Below are 21,639 nucleotides of genomic sequence, written 5' to 3'. Positions count from 1 at the left end.
TCTGCTGAGACAAAAATAGAGCTTTTTGGTCTAAACTCCACTCACCGTGTTTGGAGGAAGAAGAAGAATGAGTACAACCCCAAGAACACCATCCCAACCATGCAGCATGGAGGTGGAAACATCATTCTTTGGGGATGCTTTTCTGCAAAGGGGACAGGACGACTGCACCGTATTGAGGGGAGGATGGATGGGGCCATGTATCGCGAGATCTTGGCCAACAACCTCCTTCCCTCAGTAAGAGCATTGAAGATGGGTCGTGGCTGGTTCTTCCAGCATGACAACGACCCGAAACACACAGCCAGGGCAACTAAGGAGTGGCTCCGTAAGAAGCATCTCAAGGTCCTGGAGTGGCCTAGCCAGTCTCCAGACCTGAACCCAATAGAAAATCTTTGGAGGGAGCTGAAAGTCCGTATTGCCCAGCGACAGCCCCGAAACCTGAAGGATCTGGAGAAGGTCTGGATGGAGGAGTGGGCTAAAATCCCTGCTGCAGTGTGTGCAACCCTGGTCAAGAACTACAGGAAACGTATGATCTCTGTAATTGCAAACAAAGGTTTCTGTACCAAATATTAAGTTCTGGTTTTCTGATGTATCAAATACTTATGTCATGCAATAAAATGCAAATTAATTACTTAAAAATGATATCAATATGATTTTGTGGATTTCTGTTTTGTATTCCATCTTTCATAGTTGAAGTGTAACAATGATAAAAATCACAGACCTCTACATGCTTTGTAAGTGGGAAAACCTGCAAAATCGGCAGTGTATCAAATACTTGTTCTCCCCACTGTATCTAAAAAGGATCATACACAAACACAGTTTCCAAACAAGTCCCTGGTTTCAGAGGAACTGAGAGTCTTCCTTTGCAGAACAAAGTCAAAGTAGCATGGGTGTTAAATGTGGATCAGCCTGTTTAGAAACCTCATGGTCATTTGACACAGGGGTGTCTGTCTGGACTCCCCACCTTTAACGGTTAAGCATTGATTTCCTCACCCACTGTGTCTGTCTGCCCATCTTCACCCAGGGAGATAGGATTGAGGTGAGGGAGCCACGGAGGCTTGGTTGCCTGTACAGGGTGACCAGGATCTCTCCCGATAGCACTGTGTGGTTTCAAGTTACAAAGTTGATTCGCCACGTGCACAGGATACAACAGGTGTAAAACAGTATCCTTAAATTCTTTCTTGAGAGCTCTTTCCCAACAATACAGTGATAATAATAATAACAATAATAAATATAGATAATAAAAGGAAAAACACACAATGTATGATATAAGTTAAAGAAACATGAGAATGCAAGTATATACAGATCTGTATCTTATTCAATATTCAGGGGTACTGGAGTGGTTGAGGTGGGTTTATACATAAAAATGTGGTAGTAGATGGCGCCGAAGACCATGGCTGACGTTTTACATTCTCCCAACCAATTGTGCAATTTTGTTATTTTGTTTGCGTTTTGTATAACTTATTTTTGTACTTATTGTGTACATAATGTTGCTGCTACCGTCTCTTATGACCGAAAATAACTTCTGGACATCAGAAGGGTTGTACAAATCTGTCGTTCTGCCACTGTTCCTAGGCCTAAGAATTTGTTCTTAACTGACTTGCCTAGTTAAATAAAGGTAATAAAAAAAAACTGCAACATCTTATGTTTCACCGAGACGTGGCTGAAAGAAACTAACAATATAGAGTTGGGGGGATTTCCCATGCACCGGCAGAACAGAGATGCTACCTCTGGTAAGACGAGGGGTGGGGGGGGGTGTGTGTCTTTTTTGTCAATAACAGCTGGTGCGCGATGTCTAATATTAAAGTCTTGGGGTATTGCTCTCCTGAGGTAGAGTACATTATGATAAGCTGTCGACCGCATCTACCAAGAGAGTTCTCATCTGTATTATTCATAGCCGTCTATTTACCAACTTAAAGCGAAGATGGCACTAAGATCGCTCTCAAAATTTCTTGTTAACAAACTATAGTTTTGGCAAGTTGGTTAGGACATCTACTTTGTGCATGGCACAAGTAATTTTTCCAACAATTGTTTACAGACAGATTATTTCACTTATAATTCACTGTAGCACATTTCTAGTGGGTCAGAAGTTTACATACACTAAGTTGACTTTGCCTTTAAACAGCTTGGAAAATTCCAGAAAATTATGTCATGGCTTTAGAAGCTTCAGATAGGCTAATTGACATAATTTGAGTCAATTGGAGGTGTGCCTGCGGATGTATTTCAAGGCCTACCTTCAAACTCAGTGCCTCTTTGCTTGACATCATGGGAAAATCAAAAGAAATCAGCCAAGACCTCAGAAAAAATATTGTAGACCTCCACAAGTCTTGTTCATCCTTGGGAGCAATTTCCAAACACCTGAAGGTACCACGTTCATCTGTATACACAATAGTACGCAAGTACAAACGCCATGGAACCACGCAGCCGTCATACCGCACAGGAAGGAGATGTGTTCTGTCTCTTAGAGATTAACGTACTTTGGCGCAAAAAGTGCAAATCAATCCCAGAACAACAGCAAAGGACCTTGTGAAGATGCTGGAGGAAACAGGTACAAAAATATCTTTATCCACAGTAAAAACGAGTCCTATATCGACATAAACAGAAATGCCATTCAGCAAGGAAGATGCCACTGCTCCAAAACCGCTATAAAAAAGCCAGACTACGGTTTGCAACTGCACATGGAGACAAAGATTGTACTTTTTGGAGAAATGTCCCCCGGTCTGATGAAACAAAAATAGAACTGTGACCATAATGACCATCGTTATGTTTGGAGGAAAAAGGGGGATGCTTGCAAGCCAAAGAACACCATCCCAACCGTGAAGCACAGGGGTGGCAGCATCATGTTGTGGGGTTGCTTTGCTGCAGGAGGAACTGGTGCACTTCACAAAATAGATGGCATCATGAAGGAGAAAAATTATGTGGATATATTGAAGCAACATCTGAAGACATTAGTCAGGAAGTTAAAGCTTGGTCGCTTGAAAATGTGTGGGCAGAACTGAAAAAGCGTGTGCGAGCAAGGAGGCCTACAAACCTGACTCAGTTACACCAGCTCTGTCAGATGGAGTGGGACAAAATTCACCCAACATATTGTGGGAAGCTTGTGGAAGGCTACCCAAAACTTTTGACCCAAGTTAAACAATTTAAAGGCAATGCTACCAAATACTAATTGAGTTTATGTAAACTTCTGACCCACTAGGAATGTGATGAAAAAAAAGGCTTAAATTAATGACTCTCTACTATTATTCTGACATTTCACATTCATACGTGTGAACAGGGCTGAAAAGTAACTGGTAGCAGGAATTTATAAACACTAATGGTAACGTACTAATGGTAATACACTGAGTGTACAAAACATTAGAAACATCTGCTCTTTCCACGACATAGACTGACCAGGTGAAAGCTATAATCCCTTGTGTCACTTGTTAAATCTACTTCAATCTAGTGTAGATGAAGGGGAGGAGACCGGTTAAAGAAGGATTTTTAAGCTTTGAGACAATTGAGACCTGGATTGTGTATGTGTGCGATTCAGGGGGTGAATGGGCAAGATCTGCCTATGAATGGGGTATGGTGCCAGGCGCACGGTTTGAGTGTGTCAAGAACTGCAACGCTTCTGGGGTTTTTCACACTCAACAGTTTCCTGTGTATATCAAGAATGGTCCACCACCCAAAGGACATCCAGCCAACTTGAGACAACTGTAGGAAGCAATGGCATCAACATGGGCCAGCATCCCCTTGACACCTTGTAGAGTTCATGCCCTGACAAATTGAGGCTGTTCTGAGGGCAAAAGGGGGCGCAACTCAATATTAGGAAGGTGTTCTTAATGTTTTGTACACTCAATGTAAAAACACATGTAAACAGGTGTAATAGTGACCAGCAGATAGATACGGATGGTAATGGAAATTAATAATCAATGAACAGCAGCAGAATGGTAGTAATAAATCTAATCAATAATCATTTTAGAAGCACCGTAGGTGTAAGGGGTGTGTGGCGTCAGTAATGAGTATGAGGGTGTATGCGAGTGTGTGTGTGTGTGTGTGTGTGTGTGTGTGTGTGTGTGTGTGTGTGTGTGTGTGTGTGTGTGTGTGTGTGTGTGTGTGTGCGTGCGTGCGTGCGTGCGTGCGTGCGTGCGTGCGTGCGTGTGTGTGTGAGTAAGAGATCAGGTGTAGACCTTACTGTGAAATGCTTACTTACAAGCCCTTAACCAACAATGCAGTTCAAGAAATAGAGTTAAAATATTTACTAAATAAACTAAAGTAAAAAATATATATATACAGTGGGGAGAACAAGTATTTGATACACTGCAATAAAATGCAAATTAATTACTTGAAGATCATACAATGTGATTTTTTGGATTTTTTAGATTCCGTCTCTCACAGTTGAAGTGTACCTATGATAAAAATTACAGACCTCTACATGCTTTGTAAGTGGAAAAACCTGCAAAATCGGCAGTGTATCAAATACTTGTTCTCCCACTGTACTTTAAAAAAAAGTTACACAAGAAAATGACATAACAATAATGAAGGTAAGGTGAGGGTAGGGTGTCTGAGTTGGTAGAGACCTGTGGATGAGCATAAAGTCCAGGCTAGTCACGAGAAAGAGTCGTCGATTTCAGACATTTGAAAAGGCCCTGAGGACGACGATATCTGCCTTAGCAGGTGCTCACCAAAAAATAAACTATGGCAAAACACTGGGCTCGAACTCACAAGGCTCAAAGCCAGAGCGTGCTGCTTAGACCAAAGCACCATGGAAGTTCACAATTATCTTGCAAGCAGGGAGAATACTTGATGATGCTTAAAAGGAAACAGCGCATTGCTTTTAATTATATAATATTTTGTTTCAAACCTTTCCCAAACCATAGCTCGAACCTTACCCACTCAAAATGAATACCTAAACTTAACCCTTTGAGTTATTTCTGTTTTAACCCTGTAACCACCCAGAATTAATGGGTAAAACTATGAAATCGGGTTGTAGGGCCTCCCGAGTGTCGCAGCAGTCTAAGGCACTACATCACAGTCTAAGGCGCTGCATCGCTGTGCTTGAGGCGTCACTACAGACCCATGAGGCGACGCACGATTGGCCCAGTGTCGTCAGTGTTAGGGGAGGGTTTGGGTCGGCCGGGATGTCCTTGTCCCATCGCACTCTAGTGACTCCTGTGGCGGGCCGGGCGTATGCACGCTGACACAGTCGCCAGTTGGACAGTGTTTCCTCCGACACATTGGCACGGCTGGCTTCTGGGTTAAACGAGCAGTGTGGCTTTGCAGGGTCATGTTTTGGGGATGCACAGCTCTCTACCTCCGTATGGGAGTTGCAGGAATGGGAAAAGACTATAACTACCAATTGGATATCATGAAATTGGGGAGAAAATGGGGTAAAAGTACCAAAAAATAAAAAATAAGATCAGGTTGTAGAGTCAGAGTGGATAGTCTGTGGGAGAGGGAGAGCAGTAGTTGTTAGCCATTTACCAGTCTTATGGCCAGGGAATAGAAGCTGTTTAGTGGTCTGTTGGTCTGAACCTTGATGCATCGGTACCACCTGCCGGATGGGAGCATGGAGAACAGTCTATGTCTTAGGTGACTGGAATCTTTGGTAATCCTTTGGACCTTTCTCAGACACCGGCTGGCAAGTAAGTCCTGGATGCCTGGGGGCTCGCTTCCAGTGATGCGCTGGGCCATCCGCATCATCCTCTGTAGGGCCTTGCGGTCGAGGTCGGTGCAGTTGCCATTCCAGGCGGTGATACAACAAGTCAGGATGCTCTCGATGGTGCAAAAGTAAAAGTTGTAAAAGTTCCTGAGGATCTGATGGGCCATGCCAAACCATTTCAGCCTCCTGAGGGAAATAGGTGCTGCAGAGCCTTCTTCACAACTGTGCTTGTGTGAGAGGACCATGTCCTCAGTGATGTGGACACTGAAGCTCTTGACCATCTCTACTGTGGCTCCGTCGATGTGGATGGTGGTGTGCAACCCCCCCCCTGGTTTCTGTTGTCCACAATCAGCTCATTGGTCTTGCTGACGTTGAAGGGAGAGGTTGTTGTCCTGGAACCACACTTCCAGGTCTCGGACCTCCTCCCTGTAGGCTGTCTCATCGTCATTGGTGAACAGGCCAACCACCATTGTGGCATCAACAAAACTTGATGATGGAGTTAGAATCGTGCGTGGCCACATAGACGTCGCTAAACAGAGAGTACAGGAGAGTTGAGAACCAGCGTGGCAGAGGTGTTGCTGCCTATCCTCACCACCTAGGGTTGGCCGGTCAGGAAGTCCAGCATCCAGTTGCAAAAGGAGGGGTTTAGTCCCAGGGACCCGAGCTTGGTGACAGGCTTGGAGGGCACTATGGTGTTGAGCTATAGTGGATGAACAGAATTGTCACATAAGTATCCCGCTTGTCTACTGGTTAGAGCCTGTAAGTAAGCATTTCACTGTTGTATTCGGCGCACGTGACAAATAAACTTTGATTTGATTTGAGTGGGCATCGTCTTTAGATCTGTTAGGGTGGAATGCAAATTGAAGTGGTTCTACGGTGTCTGGGTTGATGGACTTGATGTGTGCCATGAGTGGTGCAGTCGCCTTCAGGGAAAATCACAAATCAGAAGGCAAAGAGTGTGGCAGCTTCATGTGTGTATGAGCGTTTACGCAAAATGGGAATGAGAAAGTGTTAGTATTCTGGAGCCAGCGGAGTGTGTCTTCATACAGTGCATTCAGAAAGCATTCAGCCCACTTGACTTTTTCCACATTTTGTTACGTTATAGCATTATTCTAAAATGTATCAAATTGTTTGTTTTCCTCATCAATTTACACACAATAACCTAAAATGACAAGCAAAAACAGGATTTTAGAATTTTTTGAAAACTGAAATATCACATTTACATAAGTATTCAGACCCTTTACTCAGTACTTTGTTGAAGCACCTTTTACAGCCTCGAGTCTTCTTGGGAATGAAGCTACAAGCTTGGCACGCCTGTATTTGAGGAGTTTTTCCCATTCTTCCCTGCTGATCGTCTCAAGCTCTGTCAGGTTGGATGGGAAGCGTCGCTGCACAGCTATTTTCAGGTCTCTCCAGAGATGTTAGATCGGGTTCAAGTCTGGGCTCTGGCTGGGCCACTCAAGGCCACTCCTGTGCTGTCTTGGCTGTGTGCTTAGGGTTGTTGTGCTGTTGGAAGGTGAACCTTCACCCCAGTCTGGAGGTCCTGAGTGCTCTGGAGCAGGTTGTCATCAATGATCTCTTTGTACTTTGCTCCGTTCATCTTTCCCTTGATCCTGACTAGTCTCCCAGTCCCTGTCGCTGAAAAACATACCCACAGCATGATGCTACCACCACCATGCTTCACCGTGGGGATGGTGTCAGGTTTCCTTCAGACGTGGCGCTTGGCCTTCAGGCCAAAGACTTCAATCTTGGTTTCATCAGACCAGATAATCTTGTTTCTCATTGTGTCCTTTAGGTGCCTTTTGGTTAACTCCAAGCGGGCTGTCATGTGCCTTTTACTGAGGAGTGGCTTCCATCTGGCCACTGTACCATAAATGCCTGATTGGTGGAGTGCTGCAGAGATGGTTGTCCTTCTGGAAGGTTCTCCCATCTTCACAGAGGAACTCTGGAGCTCTGTCAGAGTGACCATCGGGATCTTGGTCACCTCCCTGACCAAGGCCCTTCTCCCTTGATTGCTCAGTTTGGCCAGCTCTAGGAAGAGTCTTGGTGGTTCCAAACTTCTTCCATTTAAGAATGATGGAGGCCACTGTGTTATTGGGGACTTTTAATGCTGCAGACATTTTTTGGTAGCCTTCCCCAGATCTGTGCCTGGACACAATCCTGTCTCAGAGCTCTTTGGACAATTCCTTTGACCTCATGGCTTGGTTTTTGCTCTGACATGCACTGTCAACTGTGGGACCTTATATTGACAGGTGTGTGCCTTTCAAAATCATGTCCAATCAATTAAATTTACCACAGGTGGACTCCAATCAAGTTGTAGAAACATCTCAAGGATGATCAATGGAAACAAAATGCACCTGAGCTCAATTTCGAGTCTCATAGCAAAGGGTCTGAATACTTATGTAAATAAGGTATTTAAAAAGGGAGAAAAAAATGGACATTTGCAAAAATGTCTAAAAACCTATTTTCACTGTCATTAAGGGGTATTGTGTGTAGATTTATGAGGGAAAACATCTATTTAATCAATTTTAGAATAGGGATGTAATGTGACAAAATCTGAAAAAAGTGAAGGGGTCTGAATACTTTCCGAATGTGTGACGGTGGGAGTGGTGGGTTGTGGTGGGTTGTGCAATTAGGTTGGCTGGGAAAATTCAAGAGTGTTTACATGTGTATGTGGAGGAGGTGGTGTGTGTGGGAGAGAGGTGGTAGTGGAGAGGACTGCTTAATTACCAATTTATAAAGATACCTTGTTTTTTGGGGGGGTTTGTCAGTAGGGCTGTGACGGTCACGAAATTTCATCATACGGTGATTGTCAAGCAAATAACTGTCGGTCTCACGACAATTGACCGCTAATTAACATAAACACATTAAGCATCTCTCGGCTACCACACCACCTCTAATAAATCAAATATATTAATAAATGTAATATATCCTACACCTTCACAATAAATCCATGATTTATTTTAGACAGGTCTAAAGAAACATGATATGAGGAAAATGTAGTCTATTTCAGAAGAAAAGAATAGCATACTCTGAGTAGTCCTTATGTTAGGTCCTGATGTGGCTATGCCAAATGGCTGTGGGCTACACTAGTTCATTTAGCAGACAAGATTTGCTTATAATTCCATGGTATTATTTCATATTATTTTATGGTATGAAGAATAATATTTTCTACAAACGATTTGAGGGAGTTCGCACACGCGACAATTCTGTGTTGAGTATTTAAAAAATAAATAGGTATTCCTATATGCTTAATTCAGAGTTATTAATGTGACTTTAGTTGTTCTGCAAATGTTGGGCTATCCGTATATTTAGATTTTTAAAACATTGTAAAGCTGCATGATGAGACTCTAATGGCGATTTGAAAAAAGTCACTTGAAAAGGCATGAGCTCTGCTTTGTGTTTTGAGCAGGAAAGTTAGGAAAGTTGAGCAATAAATATAGCAGTCCTAGCCTATAGAAAGCTGATGGGATCCTCGTCTTTTTGTTAGAGGCGCCATGACTCTGTTTTCTCATGCAATTGCATAGCCTAAAGAAATGTTGCGCAACATGAGCTCATGGGCTCTCATGAAGTGTTTGATCAGATGTTCTATTACATTTGCATCGATGTCAGAGTGATTAGAGGGGCAATAGTGTGCTGAGTACCAGGCAGTTAGCAAGTTTGGTAGGCTACTAATTAAAGAAATATGCATATTTTTAACCTTTATTTAACTCATGACCAGCAGTAGCATCAGAGCTTGGAGAAGCCTAATTACTGTGACTAAACGGTCATGTGGAATTTGACTGCCTTCATGACTCGTGACCGCAGGTGTGGTGGTAATAAGGTCACCGCAACAGCCCTAGTTGTCATTCAGGGATCACTTGGCAGAACGTCAAGCCACACCACTGCAGCCAAACATCAACTGCCAGTGAAATATTATAGTGCTCAGGAGTTACGACACAACCAAACACACAATCACAGGACTAAATGTTCATGTTAAAAATATAGTGTACGGTATGGTACGGTAGAGTAGTGTACGGTATGGTACGGTAGAATAGTGTACGGTATGGTACGGTAGAATAGTGTACGGTATGGTACGGTAGAATAGTGTACGGTATGGTACGGTAGAATAGTGTAAGGTATGGTATGGTAGAATAGTGTACGGTATGGTACGGTAGAATAGTGTACGGTATGGTACGGTAGAATAGTGTACGGTATGGTACGGTAGAGTACCATATGGTACGGTAGAGTAGTGTACGGTAGAGTAGTGTACGGTAGAGTACCATATGGTACGGTAGAATAGTGTACGGTAGAGTACCATATGGTATGGTAGAGTAGTGTACGGTAGAGTACCATATGGTATGGTAGAGTAGTGTACGGTATGTATGGTAGGGGACGGTAGAGTAGTGTACGGTAGAGTACCATATGGTATGGTAGAGTAGTGTACGGTATGTATGGTAGGGGACGGTAGAGTAGTGTACGGTAGAGTACCATATGGTATGGTAGAATAGTGTACGGTAGAGTACCATATGGTATGGTAGAATAGTGTACGGTAGAGTACCATATGGTATGGTAGAGTAGTGTACAGTAGAGTACCATATGGTACGGTAGAGTAGTGTACGGTAGAGTACCATATGGTACGGTAAAGTAGTGTACGGTATGTATGGTAGGGGACGGTAGAGTAGGGTATGGTACGGTAGAGTAGCGTACGGTATGTACGGTAGGGTACGGTTGAATAGGGTATGGTACGGTAGAGTAGGGTAGTGTACGATAGAGTAGGGTACTGTATGGTAGAGTAGGGTAGAGTAGAGCAGGATACGGTACGGTAGAGTAGGGTACGGTAGAGTAGGGTACTGTATGGTAGAGTAGGGTAGGGTGCGGAAGAGTAGGGTACGGTAGAGTAGGGTATGCAAGGGTAGGGTTTGGTAGAGTAGGGTACGATACGGTAGAGTAGGGTACGGTAGAGTAGGGTAGGGTACAGTAGGGTAGGGTACAGTAGAGTACGATACAGTAGGGTAGGGTACAGTACAGTAGGGTACGGTACAGTATGGTAGGGTACGGTAGAGTAAAGTACAGTAAAGTAGAGTGCGGTACAGTAGGGTACGGTACAGTAGGGTAGGGTACGGTAGGGTAGGGTACGGTAGGGTAGGGTACGGTAGAGTAAAGTACAGTAGCGTGCAGTACAGTAGGGTACGGTACAGTAGGGTACGGTAGGGTAGGGTACGGTAGGGTAGGGTAGGGTACGGTAGAGTAAAGTACAGTAGCGTGCAGTACAGTAGGGTACGGTACAGTAGGGTACGGTACGGTAGGGTAGGGTACGGTAGGGTACGGTAGAGTAAAGTACAGTAGCGTGCGGTACAGTAGAGTACGGTACGGTACAGTAGGGTACGGTACAGTAGGGTAGGGTAGGGTACGGTACGGTAGGGTAGGGTACGGTAGAGTAAAGTACAGTAGCGTGCGGTACAGTAGGGTACGGTACAGTAGGGTACGGTAGGGTACAGTAGGGTACGGTACAGTAGGGTACGGTACGGTAGAGTAAAGTACAGTACAGTAGCGTGCGGTGCAGTAGGGTACGGTACAGTAGGGTACAGTAGGGTACGGTACAGTAGGGTAGGGTACGGTAGGGTAGGGTACGGTAGAGTAAAGTACAGTACAGTAGCGTGCGGTACAGTAGGGTACGGTACAGTAGGGTACGGTACAGTAGGGTAGGGTACAGTAGGGTAGGGTACAGTACAGTAGCGTGCGGTGCAGTAGGGTACGGTACAGTAGGGTACAGTAGGGTACGGTACAGTAGGGTACAGTAGGGTACGGTACAGTAGGGTACGGTACGGTAGAGTAAAGTACAGTACAGTAGCGTGCGGTGCAGTAGGGTACGGTACAGTAGGGTTCTGTACAGTAGGGTATGGTACAGTAGGGTAGGGGAATGCAGCAGCAATGCTGGCCTGTTGGCTCCAACATCTGGCCAGCTTGGGTCTCTGCTCTCCAGCCTCTCTCCAAGGTCAGGGCATCGGCTTACAGCTCTCACACATTCCCATTGGAAAAATAACTGACTGGCGACAAACTGTCAACAGCATACTGCAAACATGCACCTTTGTGTCAGCTTACCTTCCTCTGTCTTTGTATCCGTCTTACGTAAACAATACACACACAAAGACACATGCGCTCTCTCTGGTTCACTTATCAGGAGAGAGCGCAACTTTCATTGCTTGAACACATGGGAAGAGTGTTGCTTGAACACATGGCATAGGACTATGTTGACAGCTCCTGCAATGACCCAACATACTAGAGAACAATATAATAAGGATTTTATCAAACACTTTTAGAAACTCTATCTTGCTGTGTTAAAAGTTTTTAAGCATTCCGAAAGTATTCTTCAAAGGGAATTCATTGAACTCTGATTGTATTCTGTCTTGTGGTTCGATGTTCCAGAATTCTATCTTCATTGATTCTATTTGAGAGTTCCGATCTGTTCAGAGGATTCCATCTGGGAGAATTCTGTCTGGAACTAGAGTGGGAGGGTTCGGTCTGAGAAGGCTCTATCCACTGAGTATACTCTATACACGGTTCTGTCATCACGGATTCTGTCAGAGAAAAATTCTGTCTGGAAAAGTTTGGTTTCGAAGGGTTCTGTTCTAGAAGGTTCTGTCTGGAAGGGTTCCGCTTGAGGGTTTAAGGAAATGTGATCTACTATTGGGTTCATGTCTTCTTAGAGCATTGTATAAGCAAGAGTCTTGCATAGGACAAGGCAAAACAAAACAAAGTGAGAGTTTGCATTATGAAGATATCCTCCACTGAAAAGAGTGAAGTTCCTGTCCTTGCTTGCCCAACCATCCATTTGTAATATGTCATCTCGCCAAAACCAGATAGAGCATGTTTTTTCTGGAGTGATGTTTCATTTTGACTGTGTGCTGTAAAACAGTGGAGGCTGTTGGAGGGAGGACGGCTCATAATAATGTCTGGAACGGAGGGAATGGCATCAAACACATGGAAATCATGTATGTGATGTATTTGATACCATGCCACTGATTCCGCTCCAGCCATTACCACGAGCCCGTCCTCCCCAATTAAGGTGCCACTAACCTACAAGAATTTGTTACTAGCTTACAATATCAACGATAAGTCATCGTCATTAAAACCTTTTCTTTAGATGATCTGTCAAGTGTTTTTCCAAGTAACTACTGATTCTTTCTTCCTAAAACTAAAATAGACCAGTTTCTCTTTCTGAACTAGCAATCATGTACTTGGACTTAAAATCAGTACAGAAATAGAACACTATTCATGCAACTGATGCATTTCTCCTTTCATCCCACCAGTGATCTCTGAACAGGACTATCTCCATCTGCCAGTTGAATTTAGGTTGAGGATTTGATGATGCCAGCTTAAAGAAGATATGCCTTCCATTTCTTTTTGAGGGTTTTTCTCAAAGATGACAAAGTCACCATCAAGAGGAATCCCTTGTGAAAATGTCAAAAATAAAAATATATTCCCTTCTCGCAAAATAGTTTTCTTCGCATTCTACACTATAATGTGTGAACGGAAATACATCTTGCTATAAAATAAAACAGCCTTCTTTATCCATCTGAAAGGGACTGCTTGTCCTCCCTTTATGTATCTGCACTAGTCTGCAACATACATTTCCTTTTATAGAGACAGAGACGAGAAAAAAGTAAATGCAGTAGCACTGATCAAACACACCAGGCCCATAGATAGGCCCATAGATAGTCCCATAGATAGGTCCACATCAGTGCATTTAGCCAACTGTCTTCTGGCCTTATATCACTTCTGCAACATCACTCTAAATTACAATCAACACTGCATGCATTCAATCTCAACATGGAAGGCAACTATCTGGTCTTTCACAGGTCCTCCCTATCCCCACATTGAAATAACTTGTCAAGTATCTTCTCGCCGGCAGGTCTTGCCTTTGATAGTGCCAATGACGAGATCATCACATCCCACCTGATTCATCACACAACAAGCCTGCTCTCTCACCAATACACACAGTCAAACTTCCTGTCGTCTTCACAACTTCTCAAGACTAGTTCGGTATCATGCATTTTTTTTTTTTTACACATTGCTCTGTTATACAGTATACACTTCACACAACACTGTTATCATTATGTGCTGAACCCAACGCACACTGCCGTCATGTCACAAAAGTCAAGTCAGTCCGATCACTTGAGGAACTGATAAACTGTGAAATAAGTATGTTTGTATGTAGTAGCTAACAAATGCATCTCGTTCCAAAAATAGACATCAAGTAGCTCGTTAGTTAGGCTGAGGGAGCATTCCATGTATAATTCAACCACAGCACTTCAAAGTAAGCTTGAATAAATCAACATCTCTGATGCAGTCCGGTAAGCCTACTGTCTGTCCCTCCTATCTAAGTAGAGGGGACTCTTGCATTTAGGACCCAATTCTTTACCTAAAAAGGTACACAATAAATCCTTTATTACTCAGTATGCATTTTTAACTAAGACCTTGGGGCATTGATTAAATCAGGTTGCACAAACATCACAGGCTAGTATCTATCTGCAATCTGAGCCAGAGGCTGCTGTCTAGGCTGGTGTTTTTCATTTCTCCAAACATCAGGCACACTGGCCTATGTGAACTTCTCAATGTTTGAATTTGCCAAATAGTTGCCTATCGGAGTAGCCTACGTTGCCTTGCCTGGCTACCAAAACTCCTTGCTCCCCCCAAGCTATGCCACGCTCACGGACGTTAGTTTCTTCTCCGCAATGAGCCTGGATCGGAGTACCTCCCCGACAATTTCCAGAATGGAAATACATTCTAGACTGTCTGATTGGCCCCAGAAACCGATGGGTTGGGCCAGAGCCAGAACATACGTGGGTAAAGAGGCATTTAGAAAATGAGTCTTTGGTTTGATACTCTGATTGGTTAGAGATTATCCAAATTGCTGATGACTGTTTTGTACGACACCTCTCATTTTGACATCACCCCAAATGACTTAAGTGATATATCTCAAACTGAAGTATGTAGCGAACGAAAGAGCAGCGTTAGAATTCAGTTTGAATCGTGAGGCAAAACATTGCCCACCAAGACCATGCAATGACATAAGTACAGACACCCACAAAGCGAATATAAATACACAGAAACACAAACCAACTCACATACCCTGTGACAGAAACTTCCTCATGAGTTAGACTCTGGGTCTGCAAAAGGAAGACTCTCAGTTCCTCATTTGGAAACTCAGTGTGTGTGTGTGTGTGTGTGTGTGTGTGTGTGTGTGTGTGTGTGTGTGTGTGTGTGAGTGAATTCAGGAGCTGACAGGGTTGACCCAGACACAACAGACAGTTTTGTTTTGGCACGTTGAGCACTAAATTCACATAAACACTAACTCCATCAATGAGGTGCTAAACCCATCAATGAGGCGCTAACTCCATCAATGAGGCGCTAACTCCATCAATGAGGCGCTAACTCCATCAATGAGGCGCTAACTCCATCAATGAGGTGCTAAATCCATCAATGAGGCGCTAACTCCATCAAACAAATGTTAACCTTTATTTAACTAGGCAAGTCAGTTAAGAACAAATTCTTACTTTAAATGACGGCCTAGGAACAGTGGGTTAACTGCCTTGTTCAGGGGCAGAACAACAGATTTTTACCTTGTCAGCTCAGGGATTCGATCTTGCAACCTTTCGGTTACTAGTCCAACGCTCTAACCACTAGGCTACCTGCCAATAAGGCACTAACGCCATCAATGGGCCACTAACTCCATCAATGAGGCACTAACTCCATCAATGAGGCACTAACACCGCATGAGGCACTAACACCGCATGAGGCACTAACTCCATCAATGAGGCACTAACTCCATCAATGAGGCACTAGCACCATCAATGAGGCACTAGCACCACATGAGGCACTAACTCCATCAATGAGGCACTAGCTCCATCAATGAGGCATTAACACCACATGAGGCACTAACACCACATGAGGCCCTAACGCCATCAATGAGGCACTAACTCCACCAATGAGGCACTAACAGCATATGAGGCACTAATTCCATCAATGAGGCACTAACTCCATCAATGAGGCACTAACCCCACATGAGGCACTAACTCCATCAATGAGGCACTAACACCATCAATGAGGCACTAACTCCGTCAATGAGGCACTAACTCCATCAATGAGGCACTAACACCATAAATGAGGCACTAACTCCATCAATGAGGCACTAACAGCACATGAGGCACTAACTCCATCAATGAGGCACTAACAGCACATGAGGCACTCATTCCATCAATGAGGCACTAACACCACATGAGGCACTAACTCCATCACTGAGGCACTAACCCCACATGAGGCACTAACCCCACATGAGGCACTAACTCCATCAATGAGGCACTAACTCCATTAATGAGGCACTAACTCCATCAATGAGGCACTAACTCCATCAATGAGGCACTAACCCCACATGAGGCACTAACTCCGTCAATGAGGCACTAACTCCATCAATGAGGCACTAACAGCACATGAGGCACTAACTCCATCAATGAGGCACTAACAGCACATGAGGCACTCATTCCATCAATGAGGCACTAACACCACATGAGGCACTAACTCCATCACTGAGGCACTAACCCCACATGAGGCACTAACCCCACATGAGGCACTAACTCCATCAATGAGGCACTAACTCCATTAATGAGGCACTAACTCCATCAATGAGGCACTAACTCCATCAATGAGGCACTAACCCCACATGAGGCACTAACTCCATCAATGAGGCACTAACTCCATTAATGAGGCACTAACTCCATCAATGAGGCACTAACTCCATCAATGAGGCACTAACTCCACATGAGGCACTAACTTCATCAAGGAGGCACTAACTCCATCAATGAGGCACTAACTCCATCAATGAGGCACTAACTCCATCAATGAGGCACTAACTCCATTAATGAGGCACCCCATATGATTAATGGACCTTTAGAATCGCTGTCATGACCCCACATTACTGACACAGACATTCACAGTAGCCTTGACATATTAAGCTCACTTCAGTCTCCAGGGAAAAAAGAAAAGTACAGCCTAGACCAAGCCAGGGCTCTACCGTGCAATCATTTTAATCGCATATGCGCCTAAATATATTTTACTGTGCAACCTGGAATTGTAATTTAGAATATAAAATTGAAAAATCAGCCAGATAATAATTGTTGTAATGGTTACTTCACTGTACCGAATCCCCTGAGCGCAATGGAGAATACACTGAGCTCATGTTCATGACCATCACGCTAGCACCATTACTACAAAGAAAACCTCAAATATTTTTCATTTTGCGCCTACATTTCATTGTGTGCTCCTACATTTTTCAATTTAGGCTCCCTGTTCCCTGTAAAAAAAAAAGGTCAGTATGTGGATCTGTTATGTGCCTCTACACTACCATCAATAATTCCACCACCTGGCTGCAGAGGCCCCACAATCAGGCACCAAATGCATGATGTACAGCCGGCTATTATATACACTACAGTGTGGGAAATCAGCAGCATCATCATTTCATATGACAAATGAATGCTTAATTCAGCCCACCCAAAATATGCAGGCTATCTACATGGATTAAAAAAAACACGTGGGCTATGGATCATGTATGCCTATAGCCTAGGCCTGCTGTGTGTTCAACCACATGAATAGCCAATAATCTCAAACCGCCATCTGATATTTGGCCCCTTGAGAGAAAAAAAAAACTTACTAATTTTATATTTATTTACATAAATTGGGCTATTACAATTATATCCAACATAAATTAAACGAATGGGTATGTCCAATCAAAATCTCGTAGAAGAGTGAAATGCGTCCATACACCCGTTCTAGAGGCTATGGAGACGGTGAATCTTTTGTCTTGGGCTGCCGTAGACAAAATAGCCTCTCAGTGAACATGCTCCAAAAACGACATTTCATATTCATTGGGTAAGGTTCTACTATTCATCTCCCCATTCGCTGATACTTTTCTTCACCTAGTCAGGCTACTCACCATCTAAATGTAGGTTAATGTAAAGTCGCTCTATCGCCCTGACTGAGATGCGCTTATCATTTCATTCATGCATGCATATGGTCTCATCCAGAGAGCGATAGAGAAGCAGGCGACCAAGACGAGCCGTTGCCACCGCACCGCCAGCGCAATTCTAGAGGACGTGAATACTATGGCACATTTTAACACATTGAGCTCAGCTATTCTACGAAGACAATATGGTAAGAAAGAAAATGCAACACTGTGTATCTATTGCACTGTTAATAAAACAGAGCAGTTGGTGAAAACATGCAAATGGACCATAGTAATAAGGAAATGTAGTGCGCACCACGCTCAATTGTATCAATGTTGGATACTTTGTAGTATCATGCGCCTATTTGTTGAACCAGCTGAGGCCAGCAAGGTCTCAAGAGCAGAGACCGTTTCGGAAACCAACCTGCCTGTGTTGTATCAGTAAGATCATAGCTCAATCCAGGGTAGTCTCTCAGCTTCCTCCCGCTAAGATTCAACGTTCCTGAGCACACGGAATCCTCCAGAGCGCGGTCTAAACTCCGGGTCGTGTGGAGATGATGCTGATGCTGGTTGATCCCCGGGTTCCAGTGAGGTCCGTTGGATAAGTGATGGTTTGAAAGAGCCGGTACAGCTCCCACACCTCCCTGACTCGACGCCATTTTCACAAGAGGAATTACAATAATAACAGTGGCCGTTTCTACACCCATGCGCAAAAGGCACACACTCCAGGGACGTTAGGGGAAGGGCTTCTGAGAGGGCGTGGGCGCGGAGGGGACATTTGGTATAGAGAGGTGCACGCATTTTCTTATCAGAGAGAAGTATTCACATCTGTGCAATTAAAGTGAGTTACAGACCTGTATGAAATGTTTAAAATGTAGGACCTGGAACCCCATCAGGTCATTAAAAAAAATCATACAGGTCTGTTATAACTCCGTTTATAAACAGGTAATGGCACAGATGTGATTACAGATGGGAAAACGCCTAACTTCCTGCAATTTCTATAGATTTTGCAATGGGCCAAAGAGAAGAACGTGCTGTTTTAAAGATAATCACATGCCATTCTACAAATTTTGTCAGGAGGCTGAGAAAAAACGTTGAATTTCTAAAGCTAACTTCCTGCTATTCTACAAATTTTTCCATGAGGCTGAGAGAAAATATAGCCATTTTAAAGATAATCTCCTGTAATCCCCCCCCCCCCAAAAGGAAGAGTTACATTCATGTTTTTATTGTTAGCTACTAGCTAAGTAGCATATTATTGCTTTATTATTCAATCATATTGATCAATATAATTATTTTCATTTGACTCATAAGTAGGCATCTTGGTCTGATATGGACCTACATCACAGGCTACATACATCAACAGACCTCAGTAAACTGATTTCTTATTCTCCTTTAGTCTTTATGTAATATGTCACTTTCATCTGTGGTGCTTATGTAGGCCTGCTATTAAAACTCCATCCTGCTGAGATCTCAGGAGATCTCATCCATTATTGTCATATTGTATTGAATAGTGCAGACATAAATGCCACTTTAATATTGGATCCCATTAGCTCCCCTTAATAAGGTATTTTTGTTTTTTATTTTTAATAAATGTGCAAACATTTCTAAAAACCTGTTTTTGCTTTGTCATTATTGGGTATTGTGTGTAGATTGATGAGGAAAACAATTAATGTAATCAAATTTAGAATAAGGCTGTAACGTAGCAAAATGTGGAAAAGGTCAAGCGGTCTGAAAACTTTCTGAATGCACTGTACAGGGAGTATCAGTACCAGATCAATGTGCAGGGGTAAGAGATATTTCAGGTATATATGTACATGAAGGCAGGGTAAAGTGACTAGGCATCAGGATAGATAATAATAAGGTATTTGAGGTAGATATGTACATGAAGGCAGGGTAAAGTGACTAGGCATCAGGATAGATAATAATAAGGTATTTGAGGTAGATATGTACATGAAGGCAGGGTAAAGTGACTAGGCATCAGGATAGATAATAATACGGTATTTGAGGTAGATATGTACATGAAGGCAGGGTAAAGTGACTAGGCATCAGGATAGATAATAATAAGGTATTTGAGGTAGATATGTACATGAAGGCAGGGTAAAGTGACTAGGCATCAGGATAGATAATAATAAGGTATTTGAGGTAGATATGTACATGAAGGCAGGGTAAAGTGACTAGGCATCAGGATAGATAATAATAAGGTATTTCAGGTATATATGTACATGAAGGCAGGGTAAAGTGACTAGGCATCAGGATAGATAATAATAAGGTATTTGAGGTAGATATGTACATGAAGGCAGGGTAAAGTGACTAGGCATCAGGATAGATAATAATAAGGTATTTGAGGTATATATGTACATGAAGGCAGGGTAAAGTGACTAGGCATCAGGATAGATAATAATAAGGTATTTGAGGTATATATGTACATGAAGGCAGGGTAAAGTGACTAGGCATCAGGATAGATAATAATAAGGTATTTCAGGTAGATATGTACATAAAGGCAGGGTAAAGTGACTAGGCATCAGGATAGATAATAATAAGGTATTTGAGGTAGATATGTACATGAAGGCAGGGTAAAGTGACTAGGCATCAGGATAGATAATAATAAGGTATTTCAGGTATATATGTACATGAAGGCAGGGTAAAGTGACTAGGCATCAGGATAGATAATAATAAGGTATTTGAGGTAGATATGTACATGAAGGCAGGGTAAAGTGACTAGGCATCAGGATAGATAATAATAAGGTATTTGAGGTAGATATGTACATGAAGGCAGGGTAAAGTGACTAGGCATCAGGATAGATAATAATAAGGTATTTCAGGTATATATGTACATGAAGGCAGGGTAAAGTGACTAGGCATCAGGATAGATAATAATAAGGTATTTGAGGTAGATATGTACATGAAGGCAGGGTAAAGTGACTAGGCATCAGGATAGATAATAATAAGGTATTTGAGGTATATATGTACATGAAGGCAGGGTAAAGTGACTAGGCATCAGGATAGATAATAATAAGGTATTTGAGGTATATATGTACATGAAGGCAGGGTAAAGTGACTAGGCATCAGGATAGATAATAATAAGGTATTTCAGGTAGATATGTACATAAAGGCAGGGTAAAGTGACTAGGCATCAGGATAGATAATAATAAGGTATTTGAGGTAGATATGTACATGAAGGCAGGGTAAAGTGACTAGGCATCAGGATAGATAATAATAAGGTATTTCAGGTATATATGTACATGAAGGCAGGGTAAAGTGACTAGGCATCAGGATAGATAATAATAAGGTATTTGAGGTAGATATGTACATGAAGGCAGGGTAAAGTGACTAGGCATCAGGATAGATAATAATAAGGTATTTGAGGTAGATATGTACATGAAGGCAGGGTAAAGTGACTAGGCATCAGGATAGATAATAATAAGGTATTTGAGGTATGTATGTACATGAAGGCAGGGTAAAGTGACTAGGCATCAGGATAGATAATAATAAGGTATTTCAGGTATATATGTACATGAAGGCAGGGTAAAGTGACTAGGCATCAGGATAGATAATAATAAGGTATTTGAGGTATATATGTACATGAAGGCAGGGTAAAGTGACTAGGCATCAGGATAGAAAATAAAAGGAGTAAAATTAAGAACAGTACCTACCCACTACACCTCTGCTGCGCCTCATCCATGTCCCTCTCCCTCCATCCCCAGGGCGAGCCCCCCAGTGAGTGGAGGACAGCAGACTTCCGGATGTTCCGTGGGGGCTCCATCTGGAGGCCGCCCCTCCTAAACCCCTACCTCCATGGAGATGAGGAGGCGGGGAGGAACATTTGTAAAAACCTGTTTTTGCTTTGTCATTATGGGGTATTGTGTGTAGATTGATGAGGAAAACATTTTATTTTAGAAGAAGGTTGTAGAGTAAAATAATGTGGAAAAAGGAAAGAGGTCTGAATACTTTTCGAATGCACTGTATGTGGACAGAAAATGACTGATTACAATTACAAAATGTGACAAAAGGTCATTGTTTT

The 21,639-nt window shown here is 42.9% G+C and overlaps 1 protein-coding gene across 1 annotated transcript in view; it reads right to left on the bottom strand.

The window, feature by feature from the left end:
• LOC139388498 (leucine-rich repeat and calponin homology domain-containing protein 2-like) overlaps positions 1–18,277 on the bottom strand; it is a 73,434-nt gene extending 55,157 nt beyond the window's left edge. Inside the window, exon 1 of the mRNA XM_071135195.1 lies at positions 18,043–18,277. Coding sequence (XP_070991296.1) covers positions 18,043–18,277 — 235 coding nt within the window. The remainder of the gene's footprint in view (positions 1–18,042) is intronic.
• Between the last annotated feature and the right edge of the window lie 3,362 nt (positions 18,278–21,639).

The sequence above is a fragment of the Oncorhynchus clarkii genome, chromosome 29 (genome assembly GCF_045791955.1).
Source record: "Oncorhynchus clarkii lewisi isolate Uvic-CL-2024 chromosome 29, UVic_Ocla_1.0, whole genome shotgun sequence".
Taxonomy (NCBI): Eukaryota; Metazoa; Chordata; class Actinopteri; order Salmoniformes; family Salmonidae; genus Oncorhynchus; species Oncorhynchus clarkii.
The sequence above is the reverse complement of the archived record's forward strand: the minus strand, read 5'-3'. Positions and strand labels throughout refer to the sequence as shown.